This window comes from Cebus imitator, unplaced genomic scaffold (genome assembly GCF_001604975.1).
Source record: "Cebus imitator isolate Cc_AM_T3 unplaced genomic scaffold, Cebus_imitator-1.0 Scaffold36, whole genome shotgun sequence".
Lineage (NCBI taxonomy): Eukaryota > Metazoa > Chordata > Mammalia > Primates > Cebidae > Cebus > Cebus imitator.
This window is the reverse complement of record NW_016107351.1, coordinates 3117935-3133258: the sequence shown is the minus strand read 5'-3', so window position 1 is coordinate 3133258 and position 15324 is coordinate 3117935. Positions and strand designations below refer to the sequence as shown.

Below are 15324 nucleotides of genomic sequence, written 5' to 3'. Positions count from 1 at the left end.
CACTGCAACCTCCGGCTCCCTGGTTCAAGCAATTCTCCTGCCTCAGCCTCCCAAGTAGCTGGGATTACAGGCATGCGCCACCATGCCCAGCTAATTTTTTGTATTTTTTTAGTAGAGACGGGGTTTCACCATGTTGGCCAGGATAGTCTCAATCTCCTGACCTTGTGATCCACCCACCTCCCAAGGTGCTGGGATTACAGGCGTGAGCCACTGCGCAGAGCCCACACCCAGCTCAGTTTTGTTGTTGTTGTTGTTTATTGCATTTTAGGTTTGGGGGTACATGTGAAGAACATGCAAGATTGTTGCATAGGTTAATTTTTGTATTTTTAATAGAGACAGTGTTTCACCATGTCAGCCAGGCTGGTCTCAAATTCCTGACCTCATGTGATCTGTCTGCCTCGGGACCCCCAAAGTGCTAGGATTACAGGCGTGAGCCACCAAGCCTGGCCGGTCAGATTCCCTTCCTTTTCAAAACTGTTTTGTCTATTCTATATGTTTTGCCTTTCTATAAAAATTTGAGAATGCACAAAAATAAAAATTAGAGAGTCTGCTTGTCAGTTTCTACAAAAACTCCTGCTGAGATCAGGACTGAGACCGCACGGAGTCTGTAGATCGGTTTGGGAAGAACTGGCATCTGAACAGCACTGAACCTTCCCATCCGTGCACCGGGCACACCTCTCCACGGATTTAGGTCTTCTTTCACTTCTTCTGTCAGTGCCTTTGACACCCACGTCTAGCACATGTTTTGTCAGATTTAGACATAAGTATTTCATAGTTTTAGGTGCCTTTGTAAAGGATGCTTTTTAAAAAAAAGCTCACTCTCCAATTGTTTGTTGTTAGTATATAGAAATGCAATTGATTTTTGTAAACTGACGGTTTCTGTGGCTTTGCCACGCTCGTCTGTTATCAGCCTTTAACGTCTGACAGTCCTCTGTGTGCAAAGAGGTCGCTCTCTTATGTGGGTTCGCGTTGCTCTTTACCAGCAGTGGCGGCAGGGGGATCGTGTGTGTGTGTGTGTATACGCGTGCGTGAAGCATGTGCTGGAGTTTGCATTTCCTCATTTGGAGGTCGCCTGTTCATATCTTTGGCTGGCTGGTTTTCTTTTTTGTTTTTATTTTTGGGACGGAGTTTCTCTCTTGTTGCCCAGGCTGGAGTGCACTGGCATGTTCTCGCCTCACTGCAACTTCCACCTCCCAGCCTCAAGCAATTCTCCTGCCTCAGCCTCCTGAGTAGCTGGGACTACCGGCGCCCACAACCATGCCCAGCTAATTTTTGTATTTTTAGTAGAGATGGGGTTTCATCATGTTGGCCAGGCTGGTCTCAAACTCCTGACCTCAAGTGATCCACCGGTCTCAGCCTCCCAAAGTGCTGGGATTACAGGCATGAGCTACCGCACCTGGCCTGTTTTCTTATTTCTTTTTTTGTTTGTTTGTCTCTTTTTTCTTCTTATTTCTTAACATTATTTAGGGGTTCCTCACATATTTGGGTTATGAACCGCTATCTTTAATACTTTTTTTTTTTTTTAAGATGGAGTTTCACGATGTTGGTCAGGCTGGTCTTGAACTCCCGACCTCAGGTGATCCACCCACCTTAGCCTCCAAAGTGCTTGGATTACAGGCGTGAGCCACCACGCCCAGCCTAATACCTTTTAAAATAGTGTCTCTGGCCTATCATTTGCCCGTGCCCTCTGCTCAGGGTGTCTTCTGCCACACAGACTTTTTAGTGTTTTTGCTGTGTGATGCGTCCGTCTTTTTCTTCATGGCTTCTGGGTTTCCTGTATTGCATAAGGGCACCCCAGCCTGGGGCTGCATTCCAAGTCACTTTATGGCACTTTTTTTTTTCTTTCTGAGATGGAGCCTTGCTGTGTCACCAGGCTGGAGTGCAGTGGCACGATATCAGCTCACTGCAACCTCTGTCTCCCGTGTTCAAGCGATTCCCCTGCCTCAGCCTCCTGAGTAGCTGGGACTACAGGCATATGCCACAAAGCCCGGCTAATTTTTTGTATTTTAGTAGAGACGGGGTTTTACCGTGACCAGGATGGTCTCGATCTCCTGACCTCGTGAATCGCCCGCCTCGGCCGCCCTTGGCCTCCCAAAGTGCTGGGATTACACGCGTGAGCCCCTGCGCCCAGCGCTTTTGCTACATTTTAAACCTGAGTAAGCCTGGTCTCCCTTCACCCTCTTAACTTCAGGATTCTTGCCTGTTTTTTGTTTTAAACCAACTTTAGGTGTGACTTTCATACGGTAAAATGGGCTTATTTTAAACACAGTTTGAGCTGGGCACGGTGGCTCATGCCTGTGATCCTGGCGGTTTGGGAGGCCAAAGCGGGAGGATCACTAGAGGTCAGGAGTTCAAAACCAGCCTAGCCAACATGGTGAAACCCTGTCTCTACTAAAAATACAAAAAAATTAGCCAGGCATGGTGGCAGGTGCCTGTGATCCCAGCTACTTGGTAGGCTGAGGCAGGAGAATCGCTTGAAGCCGGGAGGCAGAGGTTACAGTGAGCTGAGATCGCACCACTGCACTCCAGCCTGGGTGACAGAGCAAGACTCCGTCTCAAACTAAATAAATAAATAAATAAAATGCACAGTTTGGTGGGTTCTAACAGGTGCACACATCTACATAGCCACCCACAGCATCCAGACATAGGATCTTTCGATGACTCCAGAAAGTTCCTGTGCACACCAACAGCCAATCCTCAAGGCACAACCCAGTCCTCAGCCCCAGGTCCTCCACCCAAGCCAAGGTGCACTGTCACAACTGAGAAATTAACTTTCTTGCAATACTGCTAACCAAACTACAAACTCTAATCAGATTTCACCAATTTTCTCAATGACATTTTTTTCTGCTGCCAGATCTGACCCTGGGCTGGTTGCTGTTAGTTCTCATGCCTCCGTGGTGTCCTCGGGTCTCGGCCATTTCTCCGCCTTGCACTGTCTGCCTGCGGATTCTGGGTTCCCACCCAGGGCTGCTGCCTCCACGTCCCTTGATCCTCCCGGCGACACTGGCCTCACTGTTTCCCCCCGCCCCTGATCCCCTTGCTTGTGGCTGGAGGATGAGCTCTCTCTGCAGCTGCAGCTTGGGCCCCCCCCCCCCAGCCGCTCTGTCCTGTCTCCAGGTCAAGCTCGGGCAGCTGCTGAAGCAGCAGGAGAAGATGATCTGTGCCATGGAGATGGCGGTCGCCCACAGAGAGACCGTTACCACCCAGGCTGAGGGGCAGCTCAAGACGGACAGGAAGGCGCTCACCCACACCAAATTCCACCGCAAGCAGCTCGAGCTGCGCCAGAAAATCAGAGACATCCGCAAGGTAGGGAGCAGTGGAAAGGAGGCAGGGCACCAGCTTCTCTCTCTGGGGCCCAAGGAACATTCCAGGAAAGCGTCTTGCTGGGTCCAGGGTGGGGATGCAGAGGCTGTTAGAAGGGCCGTGCTCACTTCTGCTAACCTGCTGCTGGGTGCCGGGTCGGGGGTGAGGATGCAGAGGCTGTTACAGGGGCCGTGCTCACTTCTGCTAACCTGCTGCTGGGTGCCAGGTCGGGGGTGAGGATGCAGAGGCTGTTAGAGGGGCCGTGCCCGCTTCTGCTAACCTGCTGCTGGGTGCTGGGTTGGGGGTGAGGATGCAGAGGCTGTTAGAGGGGCCGTGCCCGCTTCTGCTAACCTGCTGCTGGGTGCCGGGTCGGGGGTGAGGATGCAGAGAGACTGTGCTGAGCACTGCTAACCTGCGTCTGGGGGCCCGGTCGGGGCTGAGGATGCGGAGACTGTGCTCAGCACTGCTAACCTGTGGCTGGGTGCCCGGTCGGGGCTGAGGATGCAGAGACTGTGCTCAGCACTGCTAACCTGCAGCTGGGTGCCGGGTCAGGGGTGAGGATGCAGAGACTGTGCTCAGCACTGCTAACCTGTGTCTGGGTGCCCAGTCGGGGCTGAGGATGCAGAGACTGTGCTCAGCACTGCTAACTTGCGGCTGGGTGCCCGGTCGGGGGTGAGGATGCAGAGAGACTGTGCTCAGCACTGCTAACCTGTGGCTGGGTGCCAGGTCAGGGGTGAGGATGCAGAGACTGTGCTCAGCACTGCTAACCTGCGGCTGGGTGCCAGGTCGGGGCTGAGGATGCAGAGACTGTGCTCAGCACTGCTAACCTGCGGCTGGGTGCGGGGTTGGGGGTGAGGATGCAGAGACTGTGCTCAGCACTGCTAACCTGCTACTGGGTGCGGGGTTGGGGGTGAGGATGCAGAGAGACTGTGCTCAGCACTGCTAACCTGCTGCTGGGTGCTGGGTTGGGGGTGAGGATGCAGAGACTGTGCTCAGCACTGCTAACCTGCTGCTGCCACAGGGCCTGTCTGTGGGAGTTTGCAGAATGCCTGTGCCTGATAGAGCTGCTGACGGCCAGAGATGGCCCTGTTTCAGGCCCTCCCTGCATATCAGAGGTGGCATTGGGGAGGCATCAGGGAGGCACAGAGTTCTGGGGAAGAGGCTGGCCTATGCTGGGGAGCCCAGGTGGGTGCTGGGGACCAGCTGATGGGAGCGTGGCGGGCTCCCCCAGAGCCTGCATCCCTGTACACCAGGCCACGTCCACTGGGCGTGCAGTGTGTGGCCCACACTGGGAGGGCCTGGCCGGTGCTGTCCTGTTCTCACCTCAGCTGTCACCAGCCAGGGGCCCTGTGCTCACACTTCCCAGGTTGGCCCCATGGCCCTGCTGACCCGCTGTGTGACCTCGGAGCACATGGGCCTTTCCAGACCTGCAGGGCCTCATGTGCCAGGGGCAGGGGGGCGGGCAGAGTTAAATGTAACAGCAACCACAGCCATGGGTGGGGAGGTGGCCTTGGGGACAGCTGACAGCACGTCTCAGAGCCACACCAGTCCACTCCTGACTGGGGCATACGGTCTGATCTCCCAGAGCCTTGGTTTACCAACCTGTGAAATGGGTGCCCAGCTCTCAGAGTCACCGAGAAGGTTCCCTGGAGAGTGCTGAAGTCACCCTTGCAGGGAAAGATTAGCCAAAAACGACAGACAGGCCTGGGCTGCTAATTTGGAAGTTTCTGGAGAGAGGCGGCAGAGCGGTCTCTTCTCAGTCCTTGCCCACCACATTGGCCACTCCTGATGCCATTCCTTCCTTAGCTTCCTATCCCAGCCCCTGACCACTCCTTGCTGCCCTGGGCACCACCTCAGTCCCCTGCCAGGACCCCCATGCCCACCCACATCCCTGTCTGCTCCAAGCAGCACCCAAGTCCCCCAGACCCAGGCCCTGCGCTCCGCACGACACTGTCACTGCTACACAAACAGGTCCCTGTCCTCACCCCTGCCAGTCCCACCCCAAAGACCTTCCACGTCCCCAGCCAGCCCTGAGAGTCACTCTGGCCTCCTCCATCATCCCCGGGGCCATGTCAGCTGCCAAATGCTGCCTGTGGGTTTTTCTTTCTCTTAATTGTGCTGCTTCCCTGAAGGTGGACCACACATCACACAGATGGCAGCAGCCTCGCCCCTTGTTCGGCAGAGGCCCGGCCGTCCTCTTTCCCAGGCTCCCGAGCCCGCCTCTCGGCCCTTACGGCCTTGGCCCTGCCCTTGGCACACGGCTGCTGAGCTGTGCCGATCCCCTGCCTGGGGACAGACACGCTGCTTGGGGAGCCCCAGAACCACTCAGGCCCCCGTTTCTTGGCCGCACCTGCCTTAAGGGAGCAGTGTTCAGTGTGGGCTTGTCTGGGCCTGGCCTCTCCCAGGCCTCATCTCTCCCGGGCCTGGTCTATCCCGGGCCTCGCCTCTCCCGGGCCTGGCCTCTCCCCGGCCTTGCCTCTCCAGGCCACCTGTTCCTAAAGGGCAGCAGCCCCCATTCCTCTTTAGGAGCCTCCCTGGATGGAGCTCATAGAAGGCGCCTGGCAGGTCCTCCCAGCCTGACTCTTCCCTGTCTGCCAAATAGCCAGGCTGCAGGGGCCCAGTGTGGTCCTGTTTCTCTCCTAGGCCACTGAGGAGTCCACCAAAACCATCCTGGAACTGGAAGAAACTGAGAAAAACATCCGCAACTCCCTCCAAGAGAGGAAGGAAGAGCTGTCGGTGCTGCAGGCAGACTTGGACACACATGAAGCCAAACTCGCCCAGCTCAGGGACCTCAAACGACAGGTAAATTCGTCCTGGGAGGTCCCTGGGAGTAAAGGCACCCGGCCGTGAACATGCCACTCGTACAGAGGTCCTGCATTCCCTAGGCTAGGGCCTCCCCTGATCCCACGCCAGTAACAGCACCACCAGCTGCTCACATGTTTGCGGCTTTGTGATTTGTTCGATCGACAGATATTGATGGAGTATCTGCTATGGTCTGGGCTCCTGTTCAGGGTGTGAGGGCTGCAAAACAGAACGTGAAAGACAAACGTCCCTGCCTGACTAGAGGCTCCGTCCTGGGGCAGGAGGCCAGGTGATCAGCAAAATGATTTAAAAAGATACAGCGTGTTTGAGCTGGGCATGGTGGCACGCACCTGTGGTCCCCTCGAGCCCAGGAGGTCAAGGCTGCAGTGAGCCGAGATTGCACCACCGCACTCCAGCCTGGACAACAGAGGGCGATCCTGTCTCAAAAAAAAAAAGGAAATGATGTGTTAGGTGGTAGTAAGTGCTTAAACCAGAGGAAGAAGTGTCAGGGGCATCGGGTGAACCGGGGGGTTGGGAGTTTCAGTTAGGGTGATCCCGGAAGGCCTCGTGGAGTCCAGAGCTGAAAGAGCGGACACCCACAAAGCCGCCCCAGGCAGACGGACACCCCACAAAGGCAGGAGCCGGAGACTGTGCAAGGGCAACCAGAAGCCAGCGGGGCAGGCTGGGGGAGGGGAGGGTGCGCGAGACCCAGGCTGGAGGAGGGGAGGGTGCGCGAGACCCAGGCTGGGGGAGGGGAGGGTGCCCGAGACCCAGGCTGCGGGAGGGGAGGGTGCGCGAGGCCCAGGCTGGAGAAGGTCAGGGTGCGTGAGACCCAGGCTGGGGAAGGTCAGGGTGCGTGAGACCCAGGCTGGGGAAGGTCAGGGTGCGTGAGACCCAGGCTGGGGAAGGTCAGGGTGCGTGAGACCCAGGCAGAGACGACACCAGCCCAAACCATGGGGCCTTGGGGAGAGCATGATCATGACTTTGGACTTTTCTCTCAGGGAGGCAGGCGCACACACAGAGGAGGGCGTTGGGGCTGAGCGGTGACCTGGGTTTTAGTTTTAGGGGCTCCCCTGGCTCTAATGTTGCATGTAGATGAAGCTTGGATGCAGGAGCCCCTCTCCAGCTACTGCAGTACTTCAGGGTGGCCCGTGTGGGGCTGGCGAGAAGCCATCAGTTTCTGCACATGCGTGATGCCAACCTCGCCCAATGGGATCCCTGCTGGGTTGGCTGTGGTGTGGGCAGAGAGGGGGGTGGATCATGGCTCCAAGGTTCTGGCCTGGCCAACTGAGACCCGGAAGATGATGAGGGCAGGGTGCCTGGCACTGGGACTGACATGTGGCAGGTGTCAAGAATGTTGCCTAAGCCAGGTGCAGTGGCTCACACCTGTAATCCCAGCACTTTGGGAGGCCGCAGAAGGTGGATCACTTGAGGTCAGGAGTTCGAGACCAGCCTGGCCAACGTGGTGAAACCCCACCTCTACTAAAAATACAAAAATCCGTTGAACATGGTGGGAGGCACCTATAATCCCAGCTATCCAGGCGTGGTGGCGGGCGCCTGCAATTCCAACTACTCAGGAGGCTGAGGCAGGAGAATTGCTTGAAGCCAGGAATCAGAGGTTGCAGTGAGACTATGCCATTGCACTCCAGCCTGGGTGACAGAGCGAGACTGCCCCCCACACAAAAAAATAACGATAATGTCTCCTAGACAGTGATGATGAATAACCCAAAAAGGCACTGACCCAGGGCCTCTCAGCCTTTTCCCTGTGATCCGGCGGTCAGACACCTTCAGGCCGTCCCCGTTCGGGTGTAGGTCTCTCCTCCTCTGCGGCATTTCCTGGAGTCTGAGTTTGCGGGGGCGCGGCAGGTACCTTTATTTGGGTTTGCATAACCCCACATGGAATCTCTTTTCCCACCCAGAACTTTTCAGAGATCGTGGCCCTGCAGACGCGCCTTAAGCACCTGCAGGCTGTGAAGGAGGGGCGGTACGTGTTCCTGTTCCGCTCCGAGCAGACCATAATGCTCCAGCAGCAGCGCCTGGACAAGCGGCTGGCTCTCATCACCACCATCCTGGACCATGTGCTGAAAGAGTACCCCCAGTTCCAGGAGGCCCTGCAGAAAGTCAGGCAGATGATCTCCAACAAGCTGCAGTCACTAGGGCCCTCCTAGGGAGCGGCCTGGACCCTGCCTTCCAAGGCCTCAAGGAAGAGATCCAGAATTATGTTTATTATGAGGGACTTGGAATCTTCTGTGTTCCTAAAAACCACATGTACCCTCAGAAGGGCATCATTTAAGAGAAATAGGCCAACCCCACCCGTAGGAATCTTTTTAGCCACTCAGCTGTTTCAATAAACCAAGTAAAATCCTAGCACTTTCTGTGGCATTCCAGTAAGCCTTCCATCGCAAAGACAGAGCCTGTGACTGCAAATCCACCCTCGCACACGGAGCTCACTCATCCAGGTAACACCTTGGTTTGCCACATTCCCAAATCTGCACGTGCCTCTCACAACACAGCACTGGCATCTCTCGGCAAGCCGGTGGGCTGAGCAGCGGAGGGAAAGCTGCAGCCGCTCCAGCCAGCCTTTGCCTGGGAGTCAGCTTCCCCCAGCACCTCCCTCTACCAGGTGCGCCTGAAAACCCACAAACCATCTTCTTTTCCAGTTTTTCCCATCCCTACCCCCGAGAAAGCTCAGGTCCCTTTTCCCGCCCCGACGTCCCCATTTCAATTAAATTCAGATTCACAGTATGCAGCAGAGTCAGTGGCCCCAGACGTACATAACAGGGTAACCACTGAGCGGGCGGGGGCGTCCACACCAAGAGACCACGCCCCACCTATGTCTTCTCCCTCATTAACCTGGGACTCTTCCTCCCCATCCCTGGACTTCCAAGTACCAGTTACCCTGGGGCTTCTTTGTAGCTTAAGGGGAAAATGTTCTACGAAATAATTTCACTTTCAAACATTTCAGCAGACTAAAATCTTTCTTCTGAATATCTAATAAGCTTTCTGAGTAGGGCTCATTCTAAAACACTGTAAAAACACGAAACCACAACAGGGGTGGGAGGGGTTTTTTAACGCCCTGTGCCCTGCCTACCCAGGGGCAAGGCCCGTGTGTTGGCGTGGCTGCTTGGGTATTTCTCTGCACAGACATTGAGGTCATACTGTGTGGTTTGGTATCTCACATCTAAAAGCGCGCTCCTCTTAACATAAAAGCCTTTTCTCATTTTATGGAAAAATTCCCCCCATGTCAGTTTCATGTTCCCTGCATGGTCAGTTTTACGGATTATCACAACGTTTTGATTGTCCCTCCGGAATAAGTGGGCGTCAGGGAGCGCATCCGAGGAGTTGCCGAATGTTGGCTGTTTCTAACCCGGCGCTGCGCGCCCCTGGCCGCCGTTCCGACGATGGCCCCGGGACGCGTGGAAACCGTTCACGAAGCCCCACGAGCTGCGGGGACCCGGACCAGGCCCGCGCGGCCCACGCCCACCTCTGACCCCACGGGGACCGGGGACCCGGCCGGGACTGCCCAGCGGAGGCCCCTGACCCCAGAGGAGCCGGCGGCCGGCAGCACGTGGGCCGGCCTCTCCCCGCGGGACGCCGGACGCGGGGCCACACGCGCTCCCCGGGCCCCCTCCGAGCGCGAGGACGCCCCCGGCCCGCTCTGCCCGAGCCGCCACTGGGGGGCGCAGCGCGGACGCGCACCCTCGCCTCGGGCGCCTGCGCGGGAGGCCGCGTCACGTGACCCGCCGCGCCCCGCCCCCCGAGACGCGCGCCCGCCTTTCACGTGACCCGCCTCTGCGCGCGCCCGGGCACGACCCCGGAGTTTCCGCGGGTGGCCGGGGCGCGCGTGCGCGGAGGTGAGCCGGGCCGGGCCGGGGCCGCGTGGGTGGGGCGGTGGGCTGTCTGCGGCCTCCGAGTTGGGAGAGCCGAGGTTGTCGCCGGGGCCGCGGTGGGGGCCTGGGGTGAGGCCGCGGGGGTGGGACAGTGACCCCGGTGACGCGAAGGGGCCCGGACACCCCCAGGTTCTCCTCGTCCGCGCATGACTCAGCGAGGGAGGCTCTGCGCGTGCCGCAGCTGACGGGGAAACTGAGGCACGGAGCCCCGCGCTGCCGGCGGTAACACCCCAGACGCGGGTTTGAACCCGCCTGGCCGCGCCCCCAGCCTCTTCCCCTGAGCGGAGCTTGAGCCCCGGACCTCTAGCCCTCCCGGTCTTTCTCTGAGTTAAGCTTAGACATGAACGCAGAGCCGCCCTTCCGGGTCGGGCTGGGGCTGGAGGCTGCGTCTTTCCCCGTGGGGTCGACGCAGTGCTCAGTCTTGGCCGGGCCCCGAGCCACACATGGCTGAGTCTGAATCCCTGGGCGAGGAGCACCGGGGCCTGAGCGGGGGCCCCAGGGCCAGCTCTGAGATCCCAGTGTCTGAATCACGAAGACCCCCTTAGGCCAAGCCAGGGGCGACTGTCTCTGGTCCCTGCACCTGCTTGTGGCACACAGCACCCAAACCCCTTGGAAACCCAGTGATGCGAGAGCCTTTTGCTAATGAGGTGACTGATGACTAGTCACCAGGTGGCTTCAGGATGGAAGCAGATGGCCCGAAAGACCAAAGCCTGATGACAGGGGCTGGGAGGGAAAAGGGGCCAGGGCTGGAGATTGAGCTGATCACCACTGGCTGAATCAGTCATGCCTGCATCATGGAACCCCGTTAAAAACCAACAGGGATCAGAGGGCTTCCCTCCAGGTGGCTGAGCACACCAAGGCACCAGAGGGTGGTGCGGGCAGAGTGCGGAGTCACTCCCCCACCCACACCGGGCTCGAGCATCTCTTCCATCTGCCGTCTGAGTTTATCCCTTGTAATAAACCAGCAAATGTAAGAAAAGCACTTTCCTGAGTTCTGTGAGCCTGAAGGGGGAGTCCTGGGAACCCCTGAATTATTATTTTTGAGACAGTTTCCCTCTTGTTGCCCAGGCTGGAGTGCAGTGGTGAGATGTTGGCTCACCGAAACCTCCGCCTCCCAGATTTAAGCAATTCTCCTGCCTCAGCCTCGAGGGTAGGTGGGATTACAGGCATGTGCCACCATGCCTGGCAGATTTTGTATTTTTAGTAGAGACAGGGTTTCTCCATGTTGGTCAGACTGGTCTTGAACTCCCGACCTCAGGTGATCCGCCCGCCTCAGCCTCCCAAAGTGCTGGGATTACAGGTGTGAGCCACCATGCCCGTCCAAACCCCTGAATTTATAACTAGTTGATCAGAAGTACAAGTGGCAACCGAGGGATTGCAGTTGGCCTCTGAGGTGGGGCAGTCTTGTAGGACTGAGCCCTTAACCTGTGGAGTCTGTGCTGACTCCAGGTAGTGTCAGGACTGAGCTGAATTGTAGGACACCTAGCCGTGTCCAGAAAGTTGGAGAATCAATTGGTGTGAAATAAACTCCCACATTTGATGTCAGAAGTGTGGATGAAACATTTCGCCCTCCAGCCCAGAGATCCCTCACTTCCCGGTGGCCCACAGTGGAACACCAAGCCCTAGAGGGACAGAGCATTCCCAGCCCAGCCTTCTGTCACATGACATGATACATCAGACTCCCTCAGGCCCTGCATTCACTTCTTCCTGGTGTGTAACCAGCTCCCAGTACCAGAGAAGGCCTCATGGTCCTCTGCTCCAGGGGGCTTCCCTGGTCAGGGGCTTCTCTTTGAAATCCTTCCCTGCCTCTGCTCCAAGCCTCATTCCTCAGAGACACAGACCCCTCTGATGACTGGCTTTGGTTTGAGGACCTCCCTGCGTCCCTCCCCCATGGCCTTGCTGCTAGGACACCTTCTTCCTCCTTCCCTTGGGGTCAGGCTCTCCCAGCCTTCCCCACTCCCTCCCCGGGGTGTATCACACACATCAAAGGGACTCCGCTATTAAAATCCATGCATATTGAGTTACATGTGGGCTCCCGCTGCTCCTGGGAGGCGCCAGACTATAGAATGTTCGTCATTAAATATTAATGTACAGACAAGCAAAACAAAGGTAGTTGTCACTTGTTAACCTTACCAGCAGAGTAATGAAAGTGAACCCACATGTCTTGTTTGCACGTGACAATCTTGTTGTGTCTGTACCTGAGGCTCCAGGAGCAGCCGCTGTTGCAGAGACTGTGTTTCTCCCCCACGTACCTCGGTGGCTGGGGGAGAAAGTCCCCCAAGGTCAAGTCCTTTCTCTCATGTGGCTTCAACGCCCCTAGAGTGTCACCCCCAGCTGTGGTGCCCAGGATTCCCAACTGTGGTATATCCGTGCACCAGTCGATGGGAAAGGGAGACAGGGAAGGTGCTGGGTCCCCCTAAGAACATATGAGTTGCCGGGCGCAGTGGCTCACACCTGTAATCCCAGCGCTTTGGAAGGCTAAGGTGGGCGGATCACCTGAGGTCAGGAGTTTGAGACCAGCCTGACCAATATGATGAAACCCCATCTTAAAAAAAAAAAAGAACGTATGAGTTGCCAGAATCACTTCCACTGACACCGAGTGGACCAAGCCACATCTTTATGCGGAAGTAGGGCTCCCAGCCAGGTGTGGCGGCTCCCAGCCAGGTGTGGCAGCTCACACCTGTAATCCCAGCACTTTGAGAGGCCGAGGCAGGTGGATCACTTGAGCTCAGGGGTTCAAGACCAGCCTGGGCAACATGGCGAAACCCCGCATCTACAAAAATACAAAATATTAGCAGCTGGGTACAGTGGCTCATGCCTGTAATCCCAGCACTTTGGAAGGCCAATGCAGGTGGATCACAAGGTCAGAAGTTCAGGACCAGCCTGGTCAAGATGGTAAAATGCCATTTCTACTAAAAATAACAAAATTAGCCAGGTGTGGTGGCAGGCACCTGTAATCCCAGCTACCCGGGAGGCTAAGGCAGAGAATTGCTTGCACCCAGGAGTCGGAGCTTGCAGTGAGCTGAGATCCTGCCACTGCACTCCAGCCTGTGCAAAACAGCGAGACTCCGTCTCGAAAAAAAAAAAAATTAGCTGGGTGCAGTGGTATGTGCCTCTAGTCCCAGCCACTCGGGAGTCTGCAGTGGGAGGGCTGCTTGAGTCTGGGAGGTGGAGGCTGCAGTGAGCCAAGATCTTACCACAGCAGTCTGGCCTGGGCGACAGGCCAGTTTGACTGGCTTGTTTCAAGTGTCCAGTGTCTTGCTGGTCTTCCTGCGGACGTTCTAAGTGTGTTTTGTTAGAACATTTAGCAGACAGTGTAGGTGCTCTGCACTCCCCTGCTGGGGCTTTCTCTCCCTTCCTTCTGGTCCTCTCCCCAGGCTAGCCAGCACTGCAGCACCCACCCTGCCTGCCGTACCCCACCTGCCTGGGTGCCGCAGTGCCAGCCACGGTTGAGGTCTCAGAGCTGCTTTGAGAGCGCCTGAGTGCCGGCCCCCTTGCCTCCCCTCTGAGCCCACTTCCTGCTCCCGCAGGCCTCCAGGAGCCGTCCCTGACCATGGGAGTGAGGCAGCCACCCTGCACCCGCCAGCTGCTGGCAGTCTGCGCCCTCGTGTCCCTGGCCACAGCTGTGCTCCTGGGGCACATCCTGCTCCATGATTTGCTGGTGGCTCCCCGAGAGCTGGGCGGCTCCTCCCCAGTCCTGAAGGAGCCTCACTCAGCTCACCAGCAGGGAGCCAGCAGGCCAGGGCCCCGCCATGACCCCGGCCGACCCAGAGCAGCACCCACACAGTGCGACGTCCCCCCCAACAGCCGCTTCGACTGTGCCCCCGACAAGACCATCACCCAGGAGCAGTGTGAGGCCCGTGGCTGCTGCTACGTCCCCGTGGAGCGGGCGCTGCGGGGTGCCCAGATGGGGCAGCCCTGGTGCTTCTTCCCGCCCAGCTACCCCAGCTACAAGCTGGAGAACCTGAGCTCCTCTGAAATGGGCTACACAGCCACCCTGACCCGAACCACCCCCACCTTCTTCCCCAAGGACATCCTGACCTTGCGGCTGGACGTGATGATGGAGACTGAGAACCGCCTCCACTTCACGGTGGGCAGGGGCAGAGGCGGGGGCGGGGCAGAGGGTGTGTGTGGGCCACGGCACACATGCACTTCGCAAGGGCCAGGTGTGTGTTGCACTGCTGTGTGCCGAGCCCTTGCTAGGAACAGAGGTGTGAGCAGACACGGCAGCACCCCTCGGGGAGCAGTGGGGACACCACAGTGGCAGGTGCTCCAGAAGCAGGGCTCAGGGCTCATTCATCTTTATGAAAAGGTGGATCAGGTAGAGGAGGGCTGCCAGAGGTTGCAGATGAAAACAGGACGCTCAGTAAACCCGGACTGCAGGTGCTCCAGGCAGGACTGCTTTTTCATGTAAGGCTTCGGTATCCGGATGTATTTATACTACAAGAGCTGTTTGTTGTTTAGCTGAAATTCAGAGTCATCAGGTGTTCTGTATTTTACCTCCATTCTGGGGGAGGCGCCCTCCTCCTGGCTCTGCTCCTGGCTGTGCAGATGAGGAAGCTGAGGCTCAGGGAGGCGCAGTGCGCTGCCCATGGTCCCACACCCCTGTGCGGCTGCGCCAGGACCTGACCCATCCTTGGGGTGCAGGCTCCCCTCTGGAGAGTAAGGAGGGCGTGGGGGATGCAGATACACCCCCACCTCTTCTTCTAGATCAAAGATCCTGCTAACAGACGGTACGAGGTGCCCTTGGAGACGCCGCGTGTCCACAGCCGGGCGCCGTCCCCACTCTACAGCGTGGAGTTCTCCAAGGAGCCCTTCGGGCTGATCGTGCGCCGGGAGCTGGGCGGCCGTGTGCTGTGAGTGTCTGGGCTCTGCGCCCTCACCCTGATGGGGAGGGTGACCCGCGGTTTTCACAGGGCGCTCCCTGGGTCTTTTACTCCCATAGGTATAAATCCCACCTAAACACGTGCTCAGGACTGACCAAGTCCCTGCTTGTCATTTAACTCGAAAATGCTCCGGAATGACATCACTTGGATTTGCCTTAATCTTAAGATTAATCTTAAACGCCTTCGGAAACGCGTTTTTTATTTTTCACTAATTCATTTACTCAGTGTTCATGTACCGACCCCTGTGTGCGGGTGGTTTGGATCCTGCTCCCCAGGACAGACACATAAGGGGAAGCCGTAAGCAAGTCCACACAGACACAGCGTCAGGGAGTAGTCACACGGAGAGCACTCTAGAAGCCAGCTGTGCAGACATGGGGGGCAGGGATGGCCTCTCTAGAAGACAGCTGTGCAGACATGGGGGGCAGGGCTGGCCTCTCTAGAAG

At 57.3% G+C, this 15324-nt stretch overlaps 2 protein-coding genes across 3 annotated transcripts in view; both read left to right on the top strand.

The window, feature by feature from the left end:
• The window catches only part of CCDC40 (coiled-coil domain containing 40), a 70416-nt gene extending 61938 nt beyond the window's left edge, over positions 1 to 8478 (top strand). Inside the window, exons 18-20 of the mRNA XM_017524949.2 lie at positions 3118 to 3306; positions 5947 to 6105; positions 8025 to 8478. Coding sequence (XP_017380438.1) covers positions 3118 to 3306; positions 5947 to 6105; positions 8025 to 8273 — 597 coding nt within the window. The 3' untranslated portion in view covers positions 8274 to 8478. The remainder of the gene's footprint in view (positions 1 to 3117; positions 3307 to 5946; positions 6106 to 8024) is intronic.
• Positions 8479 to 9888: 1410 nt separating this feature from the next.
• Positions 9889 to 15324, top strand: part of GAA (alpha glucosidase) — a 22116-nt gene continuing 16680 nt past the window's right edge. For both annotated transcript variants that reach the window (XM_017524947.2, XM_017524945.2), the window contains exons 1-3: positions 9889 to 9959; positions 13526 to 14085; positions 14706 to 14851. In XM_017524947.2, coding sequence (XP_017380436.1) covers positions 13549 to 14085; positions 14706 to 14851 — 683 coding nt within the window. In that variant the 5' untranslated portion in view covers positions 9889 to 9959; positions 13526 to 13548. The remainder of the gene's footprint in view (positions 9960 to 13525; positions 14086 to 14705; positions 14852 to 15324) is intronic.